The sequence below is a fragment of the Sciurus vulgaris genome (genome assembly GCF_902686455.1).
Source record: "Sciurus vulgaris genome assembly, chromosome: 2".
In the NCBI taxonomy this organism is placed as follows: Eukaryota; Metazoa; Chordata; class Mammalia; order Rodentia; family Sciuridae; genus Sciurus; species Sciurus vulgaris.
Genome location: NC_136462.1, coordinates 196,267,533 through 196,288,840, shown reverse-complemented (window position 1 = coordinate 196,288,840; position 21,308 = coordinate 196,267,533). Strand labels below are relative to the sequence as shown.

Sequence of the window (21,308 nt, the reverse complement as noted above, 5' to 3'; positions counted from 1 at the left end):
TTGTTGAACAGGATATTTCCCAGAGCAGAATCTTTTAATTTTGATGAAATCCAACTCACGAATTTCCCCTTTTAAGGATTGTGCTTTCAGTATAAAATCTAAAACCTCTTGCCTTACCATAGAATCCTGGAAATTTTATCTTATTTCTTCCTAAAAGTTTTATGTTTTTCATTGTACATTGAAGTCCCTGGTCTGTCTTGAGTTAACTTTTGCACAAGGTGTGAACCGGGTCAAATCCTTTCTTTTACTCTGTGGCTGTTTGGTGACTCTAGCGCCATTTATGGAAAAGAGCCTTTCTGTTTTGATTTTTTGCTGGTGTCAAAAACCAGCTGGGCATACTTGCCTTGCGTGGGTCTCTTCCTGGGTTCTCGGTTCTGCTGCTTGCTCTGAGTGCTGGGAGTTCCCTAGCTTCCTGGAGTGCCCCTGTCTTTTACCGAGAACAGTCTGGGAGGCCTTGGGGGACTGGCACACACTGGTGTTTCCAGGTTGCCAGCTTCTTTCGCTCCAAGTCCAGGATGCACAGAAGAGGACTCAGGGTCTCCCTGCTGGGTGGCTCCTCGGGTCCCCAGCTGGTCTGCCTGCTCCTTCACGTCTTTCATTGTCCCTTGTAGGAGGAGCAGGAGAAACTGCATATCCTCCTCCAGAAGGCTTCCGCTGCTGTCCGGAAGGCCAGGAGAAACCACTGCAAAATAAAGGCTCAGGTTTAAGCTGAGAATTTCAACTTGAAGGGCCCTAACACTTTCACCCAGGAGGAGCCCAAGGCACTGAGCCAGCAGGTTCTCTCCGTCCTCTGTTGTCCAAACCATGAGCCAGGGTGATGGGTGGGCATCAGGGAAGCACAGGGGACCCCTTTAGAGGGATCTTCAGAAGGTGGCACAGGGTAGAACATGAAGTTGGGGGCCCTCTGTCCCTGGGCCTCTGTTCACCGTGTCCTTTCCGGTCAGGGTTCTTGGAGGTGCACATCAACCCACTGTTCAGATGCTCCCGGCTGCAGCTTCCTCCTGACAACTGAGCCTTGCAACTCATTCCCGTTAGTCAACTTCACTGCCTCCCATTTTACTCCCAGGAGGTTTAGTGACTGTCCCTGTGTGTCCTGCCCTGGGATCACAGAGAAGAATCCCTGCTTCCTGTGACCTTAGGAAGGTCCAGGTCTGGGCAGGAGCTGGAGGCAGCCTAGGTGAGCCCCTTCCATTCTCGGTGACACGTGGTGGGGAGCCTGTGGAGGGGACAGAGTGGCTCAAGCCGTGGACCAGCCCACCCCAGCTTCCTACAGGACTCAGCACTGTCTCAAGTAGCCCGCAGTCCACGGCCCTCCGTTCCCTTTGCCTCCGTTTTCCTGGATCAGGCCTCCCACCTGGACTCTGCTGCACTTACTGATTTATCTGTATAAGAGTCTGGTTGCGTTTCCTCCTTTGCTAGAATTTCGCTCCCAAGCACAGGAATGTGCCACCCCTCTTCCCAGTGCCTAGACCAAGGGGGTCTGTATTTGATAAATAGCTCCTCTGCTCACCTTCCTGGTACCATTGCAGATCCACTTGCCATGATCCCAAAGTCCAGCACATCCGACGTCAAAATGTCACCTTCGCGTGCATATTGACGTGGCTTCCAGTTCCTTCTGGAACCAAGCCCTGGCCTGACCAGGGGCGGGAGCTCCTGCCCTTTCCCTCCTGTCCCTCAGGCCTGGGGCTCCGGGAGGAAGGATGAGGGGAAGGACGAGGGTCATGTCTCCCTGCCTTGCCGGGGCTTTCCCCTGACTTCGGGCCCAGCTCCGTGGTGCACACCCACCTGGGGGCTCTGGGGCACAGCTGCTCCACTCGAACCTCCCTGTGCCATGTGCTCTTGGGCCCAGACACCTCCCCCAGCTGGCGCTCAACACCTCCTGGGTCCAACTCCAGATTGTCCTTCCAGCCACCTTGCCTTCATACCCTGTGGCTCAGCTGCCCTGAAGACCCTGCCCCCAGGACCCCCGGCCCCCAAAGCCACGCCTGCCTGTCCTCTCCACATTTGTGTCACGCCCCTCTCTCTGCCCCACCCACCTCTGCACGTCTACACCATCTCCGGCTCCACGGCCCAGGAAGGTGCTCGGTCCACAAGCTTTCCCTCGTCTGTCTAGTTCAGTCATTCTCAACCTGGGTGCACGCTGTCCTTGCTTCCAGTTTTCGACCCCAAAGGCTGGGGTCCTTTTTCCATTTTGGAATCATGGAGCAAAACAGAGCAGCCTTTAGGCAAGGAAGGAGCCTTTTAATCCTGGCCAAGGACAGAAGTGGGAGATAGACTCACAGAGGGACTTCCCACCCCTGGGAGTCTGGGAGTGATAGGTACAGGGTATAAGAGATGAGGAGGGGTAGGCTAATAAAAAGGAGAGACTCTAGGCATCTAGAGGGGAGGAACATCTGACTCTTCCCTGCAAATCTCACAGGGCTCAAAAGAGTGCGAGTGGTTAAAAATCATAACAGCTAACATCTATTAAGTGCCTACTGTATGCCATTCATGGTTCTAAGTCCTTGATGTGGATCATCCCACTTGCTCCCACGGCACCCTTAAAAGACAGGTGCTCCTCATTTCCCCACTTTTACAAACGAGCAAAGGAGCACAGAAGTCAGGACACTTGCCAGGACGGCACGGGGCTGAGTGGAGGCGCAGGGAGTCGAGTCTGGGCCAGCTGGATGCTCAGTCCTGCTGAGGCTGTGTGGCCTCTGCACAGCTTGCACAGAGCTAGTGTCCCACGCAGGTGTGGGATGAAGATGCACGACGGATGGTCGGGAGCGAGGTGTGTTCCCAGGGACACCTTAATCAGGCCCCGGGGGGGGGGGGGGTGGCTCAGCGCAGATTTATTTCTTGTCTACTTCCATAATGGCTCATTTTCAAAACACCTGTTCAACTATACATGATATTTTTATTTAAAATTTACTTTATACTCAGCTTCACTCGAGCAAACACGTTCATATTTCGGAGGTTTGACGCTAGAAATATTTTTCTGATGCCCGTTGCCTTAGTTTAGGCTGCTGTCAAAGTGCCGTGCCTGAGGAATAATGGAAACCCATTTCTGCTGTCTTGCAGGCAGGAGGCCTGAGAGCAGGTGCAATGCGGGTGGGTTCTGGGGAGGCGCCCCCCTCGGCTCGCAGACTGACGGATTCTCATCGTCTCCTCAAGAGGCAGAAAGAGGAGTGGCGAGGTCTCTGGGGTGTCTTGTTGTCAGGACCCTAATCTTATCCATTCCTTGATGTGGATCATCTTCCAAAAGCTCTATTCTTCCTAATGCCGTCACACTGGGGGGTAGGATTCCACCATGTGAATTTTGAAGGGACACAAACTTTCAGTCTGTGACACACAGTTGAAGAGTAACCAGAGGTGTCCATGTACCACCCAAAATAAAGCGGGGCCCACCAAGCCTCATCAGCTCTCCACAGAAGCGTCAGCATTGGGTCCTAGTTACGGCTTGTAATTAGAAAAAGTGTAACTCCCATTAGAAGCTGTTTTACAAAAGCGCCTCTCTTCAAGCAAAATGCTCCTTGCACGGATTTAACAAGAAAATCTAAAGAGACCGTCAAGGCCCTGGTTTCTGTTTGCTTGTAGTTTTATGACGCTCCGCCTGTGTGTGAGGCATTTCACAAGAAGTACGTCTCCATCTGCAGCGGGGCTCGGAGCTGGAGGAAGCCCCGTGGAACGCGCACACTGGGATTGCTTTAAAATACTCACCAAAGGGCGCTTCTGTGTTTTGTAGCACAAAAGCCCTGTTTTTAACGCAGACCAGCAGCAGTAGGCTGGCCGAGGTGGGTGAGCTGAGTGCCACGTGAGTGCAGAGGGGACAGTGGATGGCAATTCAGAAAGGAGACGGATCACTAGGGGTGGCGCTGCCCACTGGGCTTCCCTGGGAGGAAGCGGGAGCCAGGGCTGAAGGATGGATGAACACAGGTGTGGGAAGCCAGGGAAGCCAGAGGAGGCAGCACGGCGGGGAGGCTGGGGAACGTCTGCCTCCAGTTACAAGTGTTTCTCGCAGATTTATTTTGCTTCAGGAACTTTGCAGGTCACACAGAATTTTCACGTCGTCGTTTTAGCTTTTATCCAACACTGTTAGGCTGAGCTTTGTGGGAAGGAATGCACATGCATTATTTCTCATGAAAACTCAGAACAAAGTTGATAAGGTCAGGTTTATTATCAGTCCCATGTGAGATCAGGAGACTCTGTCCCAGAGAGGCTGAGACCCTGGCTGGGCCGGGTCCCTCAACTTGCAGGAAGTGGGCCAGGTGACAAGTCCACCTGGGTTCGAGTGAGTGCTTCTGTGGACTTCTTAGTCCTGCTGTGAGGAACTCAGGCAGGGTACCAGTCCTCTGAGAGCTCCCAGTCCAGCCAGGAGTGCTGACCGATCACCCCAGCTCCATGAGCTGGTGGTGCTAGGGCCCAGGCCCCTGCACTCTTGTTTCCAAATTTCCTTGATCAACCCCAGTCCCTGGGGGAAAAGGCAGAACCAAAACACTGACCACTGACATTTTTCATCTGTTCATGTATAAATAGTGTCAGTAGCTGGTCCACGATTGACAAAAGCAGAGTAGAAGCTGTCTGCCAAGGTGTAGTGACAGGAACTGGCCTCACCCTCCTGCCTGGAACAGAGGGAGCCTGGAACCAAAGACAGCTCCCCAGTCACTGGGTATCGGGCAGCAAGCCCCAGGGATCTCTGGGAGTCAGGAACCAGGCATGCACCCTGACCGCCCCTTCCCACTGCTCTGAGAAGCCCAGCAGGGTCCCCGAGACCAAGCTCTTGGTAGTTCCTGGGGTCACACTCAGGAGGAAGAGACCGCGCAGGCAAAGGCCCCTGAGGAGAGCTCCTCCCTCCACTATTGTGCAGAACCAGGAGCCAGCCAGGCCAGGCCAGAGAGCCTGGTTCTTCAGGAGGCCTGGGAAGGCTCCTTACCCTTGGAATTGCCTTCTCTAGACCAAAGCCAGGGGGCTTTGGTCCTGCCTGACCAATCTTAAATTCAAGAACTGAAAGAAGATGCTTTCAACTATTTTAACCATACCCAAAACAAAGCTCAAGATGTTTCTAGAAATGCCAACAACATTCAGAACCCAGTCAGGTAAGATTCAAGTTATCGAGCATTCACCAAAAATCATCAGGGAAGCAGAGAAGCAGGAAAATGTGTCATGATTCGAGAAAAAGTCAACTGAAACCAACCAAGATCTGTCTCGGGTGTTAGAACTGGAAGAAAAGGACATTTAAAAATCATTATAAATGTATTCTGTGTGTTTAAAAAGTTGAGTAGAGGCATCGAAGATATATTTTAAAAATCAAAATCAAACTTCCAGAGATGAAAGCTGCAGTGTGTGAGGTGCAAGGCCCCGAATGAGACTCACAGCAGAGGAGAGAACGCAGAAGACTCGAGATTTAGAGGCACAGCAGCAGAAGCTGTCCAAAAGCAAACGGGAAGGATTCCAAGAAGAAAGAGACATCAGTGAGCTGGACAGCGACTCCACGCAGACTGACTTACACGGACTTGGAGTCCTTGAAGGAGAGGAGGGAAGACAGAATATGTGAAGATGCAGCGGTAACAGCTGCAGACTGCTCGTCTCATTAGCTTCATTCATTCATTTGTAATTACTGAGCCTCTGCACGTGCACGAGTCCAGGTGTAGGAGACACACAGGAGAGAAAAAAGAACAAGCTCCCACGGTCATCTGGTTTTCTATTGTGGGAAAAAGCAATAGAAAATGAGCATGTGAATGTTTTATTCAGTACAGCCGCCGCACCCTCCAGCTGTGACAACCAACATCTCCAACACTGCCAAGGGTCCCCCGGGGGAGGGGGACCCGTGACACATTAGAAGTAAAGTTTGCTAGGAGAAGAAAAATAAAACGGTGGGCACCAACAGGGCCTTCTGGGATGGAGCTGTGGCTATTTAAGGTAGAAGGTGAGGGAAATCTTCAACAAAAATGTGGCATTTGGGAAAGACTTAAAGGACGTAAGGTAGAGTGCGCCAGACAGGCAGAAACTCAGATGCAAAGGCACTGTGGCAGGAGCCCGGCTGTCATGTTTGAAGAACTGCAAGGAGGTTGAGGCCACGGGAGAGTGACCCTTAAGACCAGGTCAGCAGAGGCTTGGACTGGGAGGAATGGGGACCGCTCCCTAGGGATGAGCAGGGTCCTGGAGTCACAAGGACAAGGAGTTCCAGGTAGGCAGAAACACAGTCACTAATTACACCTGCGAGGAGTGTGGCCTTGAACATGCTGTTACTCCTCTTTGGGCCTAAGTTTCCTCATATGTGAAATTCCCTTCACGGTCTCTGCAGAGAGTAAATGATACAGCAGATGCTGGAAGGCACCTGATCACTAAGACTCTGAAATCATAAAGAAGTGTTGTTTGAGAAATCTGGACAATGGGGTTTAGACAATTCTAAGTGTTGTACTTCTTGGGAGACTTAAGCTATGAAAGTCCTTCTGAGAATTTATGGATTTAGTGTGAACTTGCGTATACTCTTCCTGAAGATCTTGGTTTCCCAGCACCTGGATTTAATTCACATGACACTGAAGATTACTGCTGTGCTACTCAAGTTTTGCTAAGTTGACATGCAGGGGAAAATGGGTCATAACACTTCAGATGTTCAGTTCCAACAGTTCTGAGTTCAACTCCAAGTTCGCCTCTCTCAGACAAGTCAAAGAACTTCCCTGAACTTCATATCATTGTTGGAAAAACTATAAATTGTAACATTTATCTTAAAAAATTGTTGTAAAAATTTTAGGTTTAATGCATTTGTTTGTAGAGTGGCTTGTATACTGTGAATGCAAAATATTTGACAGTACATATTATTCTATAATAGATAACAAAATGCTAAGATTAGATGACCTTGTTTTAATTATATTACCTAAAAGACTAGAGGACACATGTACTGCTTCATGATTTGTCATTGCTTTTAAGTTAATTGTTTTAGTGGTTGGGTAGTCAACACATATCAGTTTATCCTGGGTTTCTAGAATCTTCCAGGAAGTTTAACAGCTGGAATACTGAGGGCAGAGCTGCCCCCCTCCACTCTCCACTGTTGGAGGAAGTAGTCAACATAGACGGAGATGCCAGGTCTTCTGTGGGCTTTTCACCTCACACACTGAGCCCTGTTAGAAATCCCCATGCAGAAATGAAGAGCTTCCCTTCCTTTCTCCTTAAAATCAAGGAACTGGCAGCAGTGGGCATGGGACATGGCTTGGGGAGGCTAGAAGCTCAAGACCTTGGGATTAAGGACAGCACTGCCCAGGGGTGGGAGGGGGAGGATGCTCAGGCCAGGTGAGAGTGGAGTTGGCCTCCCTCACTCCACCCACCCGCTGACCAAGCGCCGCTGCCAGACTACAGCCCCCAGGGCGGCCCCGGCCACTCTGGATGTTTGAGTATCCCTGCTAGTGCACCAGACAAATAATCAGATGCAGAGACATACCTGCAGGAAATCTTCCTAGTAAAAGTCTTCCAATATTTTTTGCAAGATTCTTATCAAGTTATACAATTTGCATACCTCTTGACCCAGAAATTTCACGTCTGGCAATTGGCTCAAAGAAAAGATACGCAAAAAGGATTAAAACTAAAAGTGAGAGATGCCTGTGTTAGCACTGCATCTGACACCCTATACGTGAAATTATGAATACTGCAAATGCCCGTCAAGGAGGCTACTGCACAACCAAACCAGAGAATGAAAGCCACGGAGACATACAGAATGGAACCCGTCTCACGGTGTGGCCGGGGGAGAGGCCTCTGCTCTTTAATCACGAACGAAAGTTGGTACCGAGAGCCCCCTCTCGTTTATGCAGAATTTCCATTTCCTCCTTTTGTTTATTCAGTAGTCAAATAATACATATCGATGAACTGCCTTCTCTGGGCCCGGCCCGCCTCGATACCTGAGAAACCCGTCTCTGCCGTGTGGCCTGTCTTGCGTGGTGTGGCAGACCAGGCGATGTTGACCTAGTGAGCCATGCTGGCAACAGTGCAGGTGGAAAAGATGGGACAGTGCAGAGGACACTGCAGGGAGGGAGCTTTATGTGGCTGTTCAGGGGCAGACTCCCAGAAAAGGAGCCGCTTAAGACTTGAAGGGTGAATGGGAATTGCTGACAGGCACACAGAGGACAGAATGTTCCAGACAAAGAGCCGTGAGGTTGGAAATCACTTGGAGTATTTTATTAGTCAGGGTTCCCTAGAGGAACAGAATCAACAGGAAGTATGATTATAAAAAGGGGTTTTATTAGATTGGCTTACACGACCAGAAGCTGGATAGTCCACATGGCCGTCTGCAGCTGGAGAGCTGGAGGAACCAGCAGCTGTGCAGTCCAAGAGTCAGAAGCCCCAGAACAAGAGGGCTCAACGGTGCTATCGTAGTCTGAGACTGAAGGCTTCTGGAAACTCCCTGGACTCTCTGGCAGAGTCCGCTTTGGAAGAGTGAAGGAGCCAGAGTCCAATATCCTTAGGCGATCCAAGCAGCCATCAAGAACCCGTTCAAGAAGAATGGAGCTTGCATCTGCATCTGCCTCCTTGTTCTTCAGCTTTTACTCTATCCAAGCCACCATCCTATTGGACAGTGCTGCTCGTGCTTAGGGAGAATCTCCATTTCAGTTTGCTATCCCACATGCCAATCATTCCTAGACATACCCTCATGGACACACCCAGAAGCCTCTTAATCTTCGGCATTTCTTAATCCAATCAAGTCGACAATTCATATTAACCATTGCAAGTATGTTTGAGAAAGTCCTCAGTGAATGAACGGGGAGGGAAGAGCAGCAGCCAGTGAGTGAAGTGGGTGGACTCCGGCATGAGCCACACCTTAAGACATCCGGCAGGCTGTGTCAGCTGGGCCAACTCCAAGGCCAGAGGAGGCCACTGGAGCAGAGAAGGTCTGGAGGATAGGGCCTGGGACATGCAGACGGGGTGGAGGGCACCCAGAACCCAAGCAGACAGGACCGGTGGCCGTGGCAATCATGAAGTGGAGAGATGACAGGGTCTTGCCCAGGGATGGGGAGACAGAAAGGGGCAAGGAAGTTGGATTCTGAATGCATCCTACCCTTCTGGCAAGTCAGAGGAGAAAATCTATTTACATGCCACATCCCTGGCACCTATAAGCTCCCAGATCTGTAAAGCTAATGTACACATCCTGAGTCAAGGTGACCACAAAGGTGGAAAGCATTGGCATCTTATACAGTCTCCTTGCAGAATTGGGAAAAAAGGGTTTGTGTTGAAATGTGTCATATACTGCTGTGTTTATTACCCTTTGGCACCAAACAGTCTCCCTCCAACCAACTGCAAATGCTGAATATGTCGGGGAGAGGGGGAGGGAAGGAAGAGGGACTCTCATAAGCTCCTGATTGTTCTGCACACCCGTGGGCAGAACAAGTATGGCTGGAATTGGGGGTAAGGGAGAAAAGGAATTGCTTTGAGAGTCCACATTCAACAAGTCGCAGCTGTGAAAACTCTGTTCTGCTCCTAGGACATAGTCGACAGCAAGGAAACAGAAGGGCGAGAGATTGAAACCTTGAGTTGCTCTGTCTCTGGGGACACAGAAGGACTGGAGATTGCAAAGGACGACTCACAGACCACAAATACAACTGAGAATAATAATTCCATCATGAGTTTCTTCAAAACTCTGGTGAGTCATTTGCTCATTTCTATTGCCCAAAATTTGGGTTACTTGTTAGAACAATACACCTTTGAGTGCTGCTGTACCGAATGCATTACCATCAAGGCGCAGCTGGAACATGAGAGAACGCGGAGGAAGCGTCTCCTGAGGAACCATGTCCATCCGGCTCCTGGTGAGAGAGCCCTTGGAGTTGGGAGCCCAGACCATGTGACACGAGCTGTACTGTAATAGAATCTGATTGCAATTGAATGTCTTATTGTCACTGATCATAAAAATTATTAGAAAATACTGCCTTGAGCTATTGACCTATCAAAGCAATTTTGACACTCAAATGGCAAGTAAAATACTGTAGAAATTGCTGTCCATCTTGTGACATCTACCTTTATGGTTTTAATTAGATGGGGCCACAGACCATGTCTTTGCATTGCTTGCTCATCTCTGACCCCCCCCAGGGCAAAACTCTCTGGCTTGGCATATGCCAGATAGTCAAAAAAGAGCTGAATGGGTGAGAGATTCATAAAAAATAGCCACAGAAGTGTTTGGACTCTCTGCAGATATCAAGGCTAGTTTCAAAAGACAAAAAGAAAGCAAAATGAGCAACAGTAGTGCCATAAACACCAACGGGTTGCCCTGGGTGTGGAGTGTGGTCACACCGTGAGAGATGTGCCCTCCAGGAGGTGATTTTGAATGTGGTCATACTTGTGGTGAATGCATACAATCTGATGCATTTCATTATCAAATATTAATTTGTTAACATTTCATTACCCAGAGGTCCTTCTACTGAACTAAAAGTGCTTCTTATTTCTTGCTTTGGCAGTGTGGTAAACTGGACCACTCTAAACAATAATGTAATTATGAAATTAAAGTCACCCTCAAGAGTTATGATTTTTAACATTCGATTTTCTCAACCTTTTAAGGTGTCACCTAACAAAGCTGAAACAAAAAAGGATCCAGAAGATACGGTAGGCCCTTTAACGTATGGGTTTGTGCACAGAATTGGATTTAGAGGGTGTCTGCTTATTTGTTCTCTGTATGATGTGTGTCCATGTTATGTTTTTATACATATATATACATATATATGTATAGACACATGTATGGACATATATAGCTAGCAATTTAGTGCTGTTGAATTGTCTTTTAAAAATTTCATTTAGGTTAATGCTATTGTAATGAAACTGTAGTGAGAAACTTAAATCATATACCAATTTTGGTTAAATAATACCACAATAAGCAATTTCTTTTTTTCCCACATTTTTATTAAGTGCATTATAGTTGTACATAATGGTGGGAATAACCAGTTTCTTATATAGAACAACTAATCATTACACTGCCATCTTCATCTTTTTAGTTATGTGTAGAGACCCAGGGAATATAGTTTAAGAAGACTCCATTAAAGTAGACGGAAGTTGCTATAGTTTTGGTTTTTTTAAGCAAATGTGTTCTTTGTTTCAAAAAAAAATTGAAAAAAAAAAGTCTCTACTGCGAAGACCATTTTGAAATAAAATAGTTGCCACGGGATATAAGCCAAGTGGAGAGCCGTGTAGGATTCAGAAGGCTGGAATTTCCGTTGTCTCCCTAGAAATTCAGTCAGTTCTCCTAAAAATGAAGGTGTCTTGGAGCCACTATTTTCTTAGTGGTGTTTTCCCACTGCACCTAAGAGGACTGGTCACCTCTGGTAGGGCACATGGTTTAAATTTCACGAGGAACCTCAAGGGAAGGTTACCTTGGTAACAGATAACTGTCCTGTATCCTTTGAAAGACACTAGGACCAAATAAATGGCTTAGCCAGCCCGCTACATCTGTTCCCTATATTCAAAGGAGCTAAGCTGTGACAAAGGCAGGCTAGGTCTGGCCTCAGAAGACCTGTTAGCGCTCCAGTTTTGCAACAAGATAGTGGTGTGATCCTGACCTGGCTGGATCAAGTCTCCACGTCTGTAAAACTGGAACAGTAAAAACTCTCTCCCAGTTCCAGGTACTGAATAAAGGTGTGACAGGGGAGCACTCTATTCAAATGTTGGTGACCCCTGCTCCCGTAGGCACCGCCAGGTTGGACGGTGTGATTACATTTGTATCATACTCATTGGGTTCCTCTAGATTTTTTTCTCCTGTTGAAAAGTAGATTTCCAAGGCATCTACATGCAGTTTCCTTAAAATTATTCATTTGCTACAAGGCAGCTAGGGTCAAGTTCAATGAATGATTGGGTCAAAATGTTTCTCTTTTGATTCTGTGTTTTGCTTTGTTGGAAACTACATAGTCAGCAGAGTGGCCATAAACGGTTGGGAATGTGGGTGTGTTGTGTGGTTCCCTAAGTGACCTAAGATACTCATTCTCTTCAGCTCCCCAGGCACCAAGACCCTTCCACCACCCAGAAAGCTCCCAACCCAGCATGGCTGGCTGATGCTCCAGAGGGCTAAGGGGTCCCTGCTGCTGGAACTGGGTCTCAAATGAGGGCTCTTCACCTAGGTTGTCCAAGATGCCCACAAGGAGACCTCTTTCCTAAAACCCGTTCTTGTACCTTGCCCTTCTGACATCATTTTCTGCTCAAGTTCTTGAATGTGTGCCTTTGAAAAGTGTGGTATCTTGTCCCATTTGGTTCTGGGAGATTTTCAGCACTCTAAACACATACAGAAACTCCTACGCTGCTTATAACTTGAGTCAACCATGTTCAATGGCTGCAGCAGGTCTATTTTAGTCCTTCGCATGTGACTACAGCATTTAGGTATTTAAAGTAATTAAGTAGGGACAACGTTATCTTTTAAAATTATTAATTTTTCATTTGCTATTTTAAGTCCGTTCAACTACCCTGTGACTGTGTTTAGCCAATACAGATGGGGCAGGGGGCGGGTAGTATAGTTTTGGTCGTAGGGTTTTTTTGAGATGTGTTGATCTGGGTCATGTAAATAGGTCACTCTGTTGAAAAACAATGCGTGCCTGAAATTGCCTGTGAATGTGCTGTTTACCAAATCATCTTAAAAAGATAACATTCTCGTGTCTTGTGGGTGGATGACGTCAGTAACGTGCCGGCAGTCAACTGTCACATGTATTAATACTCCTTAAAACAAGAGAAAACTAGATTTTGTTTAAAAGCAAAATTCTAAGCTGCTGACTGCTGTTGCCCACAAGGCTTCCAAAGCAGAAAGCATCTGCGATGGGCAAGCGGGTCAGAAGACGTCTGAGGCCCGGGCGAAGGGCAGCAAGAAGCACCTGGGGAGCCCCCGGTTGGGCCTCGCCTTTAGGAAATTCCTTAGACATAAGGTCTGTATCCCGTCCAACTAGCAAAAGGAAGAACCCTGGTCCTCGCCATACCAGGCGCAGGCACCCTGTGCCCACCCTGTGCCTTAGTGAAGACAGAGCCTCTGATGGCTGAGATCCTTAGGGGTATTGAAATGTCGGGACTCAGCATCAGTGAATTGTTTCAAGTTGCCTTCGCTCTAAACATTGGCAGGCTGAGTTTTGCTGAGCGTGGACCAGGGTTCTGCAGCTCCTCTCGCGCCGTGTTTCCCAAATGCCAGCCGCATGCTCACTGCTTTTGACCCTCTGGTTGGAGGTCATATTAATCTCTTGATATTTTTAAATAGAAATCGAACACGGGCTAGTAAATGTTCCTTCAAAAGAAACTTTGACTTCCCGCATACACGGGAACCAGAATCCTCGCCTAAGAGGAGGGTGACCTTCAATAAGGGTCCTGAAGTTCCCGCTGCCTGGTTTCCAGGGAGCTCTAACACAGTCCCCTCGCTAGCTTAGCTAGAAAGCCACTGGCCAGGGGAGAGAATGTGAAGGCCACACCAGCACCAGCCTGAGCTGTCTTTCCCTGGACTGTTGTTATTAGACAGAGATGAGAGTGGGAAAAGTACACCCACTGTTCCAATGCTGTCTGATGCCCTGCTTCCACGCAACCTGACTTCACCACCCGCCCAGTGGTAGCAGGCTGCCTGCCTTTGGGAAACACTCTTCTAACCTGAAGATAACAATGTTACCTTTGTGTGGTCTATTCCATCTGTTTCCAGTATTAACAAAGCTTACACTGAATTCACATAAAAACCCAAGCAAGGAAAAAAAAAAAAAAGCAATGAATGAAGGCAGAGTCATTATTTCTCCATGTTCCGGGAGGGGAGAGAATTGGAATAAATTGAAGCCAGTTTGGGAGATGGTACTCTTCTAATGTCCAAGAATATGCCAGTGTGTGCCTGAAACCATCAATTAAAAAGATCTCTGCACTGGGTCCTCAAGCTTGGAAATTTATATAAAATATCAACCATTCTCTGCCAAGTTGAATGAACTTATTAAAAAACTTCCCCAGCTGGATGTGATAGTCTCAGGATTGTGTATGCAAATAAAAGTCCCACAGAAAGTTCTCGTAGCTGAATCTATATTTGCATAAGCAAACCACGTTATGAAGCCGCCCTTCAGTTTCCAGACAAGCTTATTTTGTTCAATAAAGAGAGAAAGAGGGGGAGCAATAGATATTGCATTGAGGGAGGGAGCTTTAGACAGTGTTAGGGCCACTTGGGCATGTGAGAGTTTAGTAACTGCCAGTGAAACACATCACCGACTTCATGCCAAGGAACCTAATTTAGCTCCCACTTGGAGTTCCTGTGGAAAGTTTAGGGAGTGTGTGTCTCCCCCCCCCCCAGATCTGTATTGCATTTGGCCTTCACTCTGTGCAGTATCTCTCTCTACCCATAAATGGATGGCCCAAGTTCAATCTTATTACTCCTAGGGTTCTCCAGTCCTTGGCCTCGCATCCTGCCCCCGAGATACGCTGGGGGTAGGACAGGATTCAGGACTTTGGGGAAGACATAGGGGACATTCTTTTTACAGATTCTATAATACAGGCATGCAGACTTCAAGTTTTGCCTGGAGCTACATCCAGTATGTTTTTTATGTAAAAGTGAATTAAAGTAAGAGGACTATTCCAAAATGTTCTGGAATCTCATTTATGCAGTAGTTTGGCTTTCACCTCTATTTCTTTACATCTTTCAATTATTCTATTGTACACAGAAAACAGGGTTATTAAAATAACCAGCCAGGTCCTATGCATGACCCCTGTTGCATGACTGGAAGAGGAGAGGTACCCTGGGGTTCCATTGGGTGGTCCCATTAGAGAGAAGAGGGGAAGCCAGGCAGTGGAGGAGAGAGCACTACCTCCTAGTCTTGCTGTGAGAAATTGGGTTGACTTCTGTGTTCATTTCCCCAGTTCAATTTTCCTTCCTAAAAAAATACTTTTCTTGGTTAAAAAAAAAAAAAAAAAGTAGAGAAGCTGGAATTAATAAACCAAAGGTTTTCCTTTTAAACCAAAGGAAAGCAAAGCACCTGCTTCCCTTTGCTGAATCAGAATCTTTGTTCTTGCCTTGGTTGCATGGGAAGCCTCAGTGACACAGTGTCTTGCGTCCTCCAAGGCTCAGTGACAAGAGGCACGTGAGGCAGGTGTGCTTTCAAATGTTCTTGTGCTACCTGGGAACGCTGTCCCCCCTAGCCTTCTCGGGTGCCCTCAGTGAGGCAGCAGGCTCAGGGGACATACGCTCTGCCACTCGCTCATTGTTTTTTGTAAAGTCTCCCCTTTCCTAACACCTCCTCTCCCACACCTCCATGTGTGAACAAATTACTGAGAATTTTCAAATTACAGAGAGGGTAAAGTCACTTAATGTCATCTTCAAATCTGATCCGTTAGAATTCCCTGGGTACAGTTACCAGATCAACTTCATGGAGTGTCCCATGAAATTCAAATTTCAGATGAACATTTTTAAACAAATACAAATATGTCCCATGAGATCCTGGGGACATATTTAAGCTAGAAAATTTTTCTTTGCTGATCTGAAATTCAAATTTAATGGGGTAGTCTATATTTTCATTTTTATTTCAACTCTGGTAACCCCATTCACGAGATTGCCTCTGAAAACATGGTTAGAATTTTTGTAGCCTCTTCCATAATGCACACGAAGCCCTTGATTTGGCTAATGACTATTTGAATGGACACCATTTGGGGAACTTCTTTGGGAAGTAAGGGAAGGAGCAGGCAGGGATGGAAAGATGAATGGACAATAGACCCAGGAAGCCGGGCCCCGCGGCCCCCTGTGGGTAACTCTCTCTGTCCTCTTTCATTTATTCTGTCAGTGAGTGAATATCTATTTTGTGCCGGATTCTCGTCCTGAGTGGAACTAGGGGTGTCATAGAGATCAAGACCCTCTTTCCCCCAAGGGGCTCAAAGTCTAATAGGGAGATTCAGAGTCAACCAATGATTATACAAATGCATCAGCAGTATTGTGTTACAGCCAGAGGCAGTGGTTCATGCCTGAAATCAGCGGCTCGGAGGCTGAGGCAGGAGGATCAGAAGTTCAAAGCCAGCCTCAGCAATTTAGAGAGGTCCTAGCACTTTAGCGAGGTCCTGTCTCAAAATAAATAAGGGTTGGGAAGGTGGCTCAGTGGTCAAGAGTCCCTGTGTTCAATCCCAGGTACTCCCCCCAAAAAAAGAATTATTATGTTACTAGGATTATAATGCTTGCCCAGGGTCTCTGTGCACCCCGTGGGAGGAGGGGGCCACTTCCCAGGGAAACCCCTCAGGGTAGCGGTGTTCCTCAGTCACCCCCCTCCTCAGCTCTCTCATGAAGGCCTTTAGACATGTCCCCCTAACCACCCGTCTCCCAGTGGAATTTAATACCAGACACACTGTGAATCTGCTTATGTTCCGGGACCCTCCGCACCACAGACCATGCGAATGTCCAACCTTGATAATCACCCCCAGAAAAGTGGTCCACTTGACAGGGACTGAGGGCAAGAGGGCAGCTCCTTCCAGCCACCTCCAGGGAAAAGCAGCCATCCCTCCTGAGTAAAGCCCTTGTGATTGTCCCATGTAGCTCCAGCTCTTGCTTTAAGTCTTTTAGAGTGCTTTGTTTTGTCCTTTGGTGGCACCAAATCTTCCTATCCCTCCAGCGCTTATCCCATTTGAAATTTGAGACCTATGGAATTGTTTGCTATCAATCTCTCCCCGAGGATCCGTAACCCAGTACCCAGCATACATCATGGCTCAGGGAAGAACAGAATGTGTTTGTTAATGAATAAATGATATTTTCTTATATTTTCTAAAACAGAAAACAAGCTGCTTAGGAGATGGGAGGGTGCTTCCCCTTGAACTTAATGGCCATCGAGGGCTAAAATAGCACCGGGGGCCCAACACCTTTGAAGCATTCTTAATGCTGAATCGTAATGACAGGTTCATTCTCCATAAGATGCAGAAGTCATTTTAAATTCTGGCCTTGGCCTTATGCCCCTTGCATGTCCTTAATGGAACTGGGTTATCCTAATACTGACTGTTTCTACCCTCCAGTTCTTTGTCCCGACTTGATCTTAGAGTCTGCTCAATAAGCAGCTCAGAACCTCAGTAAGATGTCGTGTCCTGCACCAGATAGAAGACTCACGTTAGTGCACACACACTCCAGGGAACACACGTGCTGTGCGCAACGCAGGGGCGAGGGTCCGCGGTCCAGACGTGAGGACAGGCTGTTCCCTGGGCGGGCCCAATCGTAAGCTTTGCTTTTCTTATCTGAAAATTTGATGTCTGGGCCAGGTGGTCTGTAAGACTCCGTCCAGTACCAAAAACACTTCGCAACTTCCTATATTTGTCCGCACCCTGTTTTCACTGCCAGACTGTTTTTTTTTTTTTTAGTCAAAAAATGTAGCCAGAGATATGACAGCCCGGGAATTTAAAGGGATGGAGTCAAATCCCCCCAGATCCAAAATCATAAAGTGAAGATGTTTAGGATGGAGAAGTTAGGTCAGAAATTAAAGTTTTTAATGCCAGTATTCACTCATGTCCAGAAAAAAATGTGATCATAAATCTTTATCTGGTGACTCAGTGGGAGACAGAGCATAGGAATTAATAGCACCTCCCTGCAGATATCAGACGTCTTTCGCTCGGACTTTAGCACAGTCACTTGGGGAGAAAGAGGTGAGGGTGTGAGAGGATGGGCAAGGAGGGAGAGAGGAGGAGGGAGAGGGAGGAGGAGGGAGAGAGGGTGCAGGGACCAAAGGAATAACATGGAGCTGAACCTAAAAGTAAAGAAATCCTTTTGTGGACACTTGCAATTCAAAACCCCTTCACCAAATTCCAGGCTAGCTGCCTCACACTTCATAGCTGGATCAGTGATCTCCAAAGTAGAGCGTGGGGAAGGACTTCAGAGGTTCTGTTGCAATTACATTTATCCTCACCTTTCTTTAACTTCCCATTTGGATTAGCAAACCAGCGCATGATTATAAGATAATTCTCAACAAATATGCATGCTCTGGGGTACGTCCATGAAGAGTGTCCTGAGGAGAACATGATCAAAAGCACCTGGAGCTAGCACCCACATCCTGGCAGCAAAGTGCCTCTTCCTGTCTCCCAGAGAGTCACTCGCAGGAGCATCATGCATGATGCTTCTCTAGTTGTTTTCCAAAAGGAAAATAGCCTGACCTTTTTTCAAGATTTGCATACAAATTCATATTCGCAATTGAAATTTGGAAAATACAGGAGATTATAAAGAAAAAAAAAATGACCATTATGCACCACCCTAGCCCAGGTGTACAAAGAAGAGATCTTTCACTTTTGAAATGATCGAGTCATTCTGAATTCTTCCTTCTGGCTTTTTTAAAAACTCTACAGGGTGCTGAGAAGTCACCCACCACTTCGGCCAACCTCAAATCAGACAAAGCCAACTTCACACCCCAGGAGACCCCAGGGGCAGCCAGGAGCCCTAAAGGCTGCAGCCCTTCAGGTCCTGGGCCGTCTGTGACAGGGGCTGAAACAGCAAAGGAAGGCGGCAAGGAGAAGTCGGGGCCCACCTCTCTGCCTCTGGGCAAACTGTTTTGGAAAAAGGTAAGTCGGATTTTTCAAGATGTGCAGTGTCCTTGAGGCTAGGATGACTTGAGAAACTATTTCTATTTGTCCAGTGGCTGTATTCAACATGTGTAGAGGCTCCTCCTCCCCCACCTCCTCCTCCTCCTCCCTGTCCTTCTCTCCTCCTTCTCCCTCTCCTCCTCCTCCTCCTCCTTCCTCTCCTCTTCTCTTCTTTCTCCTTCTCCCTCTCCTTCCTCCTCCTCCTCCCTCCTTCCTCCTGCTTTCCTCTCCAAAATGACAACTTGCCACTGAGCCCAGGACCCCGCCGTACTCATAGGAAGAATGAAATGCTTATTGTGTCATGAACAGGTGCTTCGTGAGAAAGAAACAGAAATGCACAAGTAGAAGTTCTCATTCTTTGAATGACTTGGGTTCCTGAGAGTCGGTTGTGGTCTTTCCTTTCTCTGTGGACGTCTAAAATCTTGTGCAGCCCCACCTGCCTCCTGCTTTCCCCGGGGGCTCTCGCCCTGGCAGATGAACGGCCTGGGGCTCCTGGTCATCCCTTCCCAGTCTGGCAGGGTCAGTCATCGGGAGCCACTCTCCTTTTGGAAAGCCAGCGTGTCCACCCGGTCACCAGCAGGGCAAGTGCAGACTGTATTCTGGGACAGGAAAAGTCAAACCACTGTCTGACATTTCCCCTTTCTGAAATTAAGGTGCGGGGCTGTGTGCTGTGCCAGGAAGTGGTGGGCAGGCTGAGTTGTCCCCAGAGCTGTTCCTGTCCAGGACTCCTGCCTGGCTTAACTCTGGTGAAAGATGAGCAAGAAGTTGGGGGTGTGGGGAAGTGGAAATTCATAGAGCTGAAAACCCCAACTTAGCAGTTTCGTTAAAACATCTGTGTCGCTTGGCACCCTGTGCAAAGCACACCATAGGTCCAGATGTCTCTGTGGCGTCGGTTTCACCCTGTTGTCCAGACTCCAGCTGGACTTCTGAGCCTCTTTCCAGTCTGTTTCCTGTTGTACAGAAACCTTCCTTCCAGGTTCTTCTCAGAACACAAAGTGCAATAATCCATGGAAACCTTGGAAGAGGTCAGCTGACATTCTGTTCCAATCCTTCTTTCTCTTATTTTTAATAGTCTCTTAAAATATAATGCAGGGAACAATTTCTAATGTGTTATATGCATATATTGGGGACAAGAAAGATGATCTAGGTGACCCATATTTGTACATTTAATTAAATAATTGTCATATTCATTCACGTCCATATGTGTCCCTATGCACATGTGTGTATAGGTGTATGCACACACACACTCGTGTGTATCACGGAAAATAAAGGTAGCAGAATAAACTTGTGATTTAACATGCATTTTGCTCAGGGAGAGAATAAATGTATTTAGTTTAAAGAGGAATCCAATTAGCCAGGTGGGGTGATGCACGCCTGTAATCCCAGCGGCTCAGGAGGCTAAGGCAGGAGGACCTTGAGTTCAATGTCAGCCTCAGCAAAAGCGAGGCACTAAGCAACTCAGTGAGACCCTGTCTCTAAATAAGATACAAAATAGGACCGGGGATATGGCTTAGTGGTCAAGCGCCCCTGAGGTCAGTACCTGCTACCGCTCCCCCCAAAAAGGAATCCAATTAAAGGACAGTGTTATATAATAAAGACTTTAATATTAGGTAGTGGTCCTTCAAGAAGCACACACCAAGGCAGAAGTCACATATAAGAGATTGATTGGAAGAAACCGCCTTCGATGGATCAAGGAGGGGGCAGGAGCATGGATACCACCCTGAGGGCTGTCACCTGCAGGGGACAAGAAGGAAGGAGGGAGAGGACTGGGTGGAGGGTGGTGCATCTTGGCCCAACCAGAGGGAATCCTAGAGTCCAGCTGCCCACACGGAGAGTCCACCCTGGCCAGGTGGCTCCGTAGGCCACCATGCCCTGTCTCAGGAGAACGTGGTTGGGCGTCAGCAGTAGGAGCTGCCGTCATGTCAGGGCAAGGCTGTCCCCGCTGGAAGCCTGAGCAGCCCACTTCCATGGCTTGCCAGACCACCCGTGCCAGACGGCAACCGCCACAGGTGGTGGACCAGGCGGCAAGAGTCGGACATTGGGACAGACCCGGCTTTGAGTTCCAGTTCATCTCTCCTGCTTCCTCGCTTGTGAAATACGAATTAGACCAACACCCTGGTGAGAAGTAAAGTGAGAGGCAGAAGCCATGCTGAAGTGAAGTGCCGGGCACCCGCCTGGCACAGAAGCAGCCAGGGACAGCCGCTGTGGCGGGTCGTGGTCTCCTCTGAGCAGGAGGGTGAAACCCGCCAACCGCTCCATCCTGTGCCGCCCAGTGGGGAAGCTGCTGAGCTCCTCCTGCATACCTCCTCCTGCATGCCAGAGCCCTGGGGACCAGTGTCCCCATGGGAAGCAACCATCAGGACAACGTGAAACCCTCTCCCAGGGCAGGACCTCTGTTCATCAAGCTGGCGGCCTTTGGCGCCTTTATTCAGTGGATTATTAAACATCATGAACTTGAGAGGAATTAAAACCATTCTCTCGCTTACACTCCAGAGAGCTGCTTCCTCAGCGTCCGGTTCTTCTTCCTGTCTCTGCAGCCCCTTCCAAACGCGGTCCTGTTTGGGAGAGTCCAGCTTCTCTCCTCTTCCCAGCGTACCCACCGCCGTGTGCTCACTGGCAGTGGAAATAACAAATGGGAATCTGCTCTCCTGGCTCCCCCACCCCATAGACTTTCTCTGAACAGACAGAGAAGGGGCAGGAAGTTGCCCAGGCCTCCATTTGTCACAGTGGACTGAGCGTGGAAGGCTTGCTGGGACAAATACAGAAGGAACAGGAGATCCAGGCTTGGCTCAGAGACCTGTCTCCGTGGGCATGCTGTGACGCATGAGTCAGCTTTC

The 21,308-nt window shown here is 48.1% G+C and overlaps 1 protein-coding gene across 15 annotated transcripts in view; it reads left to right on the top strand.

Moving 5' to 3' along the window:
- BCAS1 (brain enriched myelin associated protein 1) overlaps nucleotides 1-21,308 on the top strand; it is a 91,164-nt gene that overhangs the window by 37,028 nt on the left and 32,828 nt on the right. For 9 of the 15 annotated variants that reach the window (XM_079127964.1, XM_079127974.1, XM_079127961.1 and 6 more), the window contains 4 exons: nucleotides 9,449-9,607; nucleotides 10,516-10,560; nucleotides 12,723-12,854; nucleotides 18,238-18,450. In XM_079127964.1, coding sequence (XP_078984090.1) covers nucleotides 9,449-9,607; nucleotides 10,516-10,560; nucleotides 12,723-12,854; nucleotides 18,238-18,450 — 549 coding nt within the window. The remainder of the gene's footprint in view (nucleotides 1-9,448; nucleotides 9,608-10,515; nucleotides 10,561-12,722; nucleotides 12,855-18,237; nucleotides 18,451-21,308) is intronic. The other 6 variants (XM_079127970.1, XM_079127967.1, XM_079127975.1 and 3 more) reach the window with 1 other exon arrangement.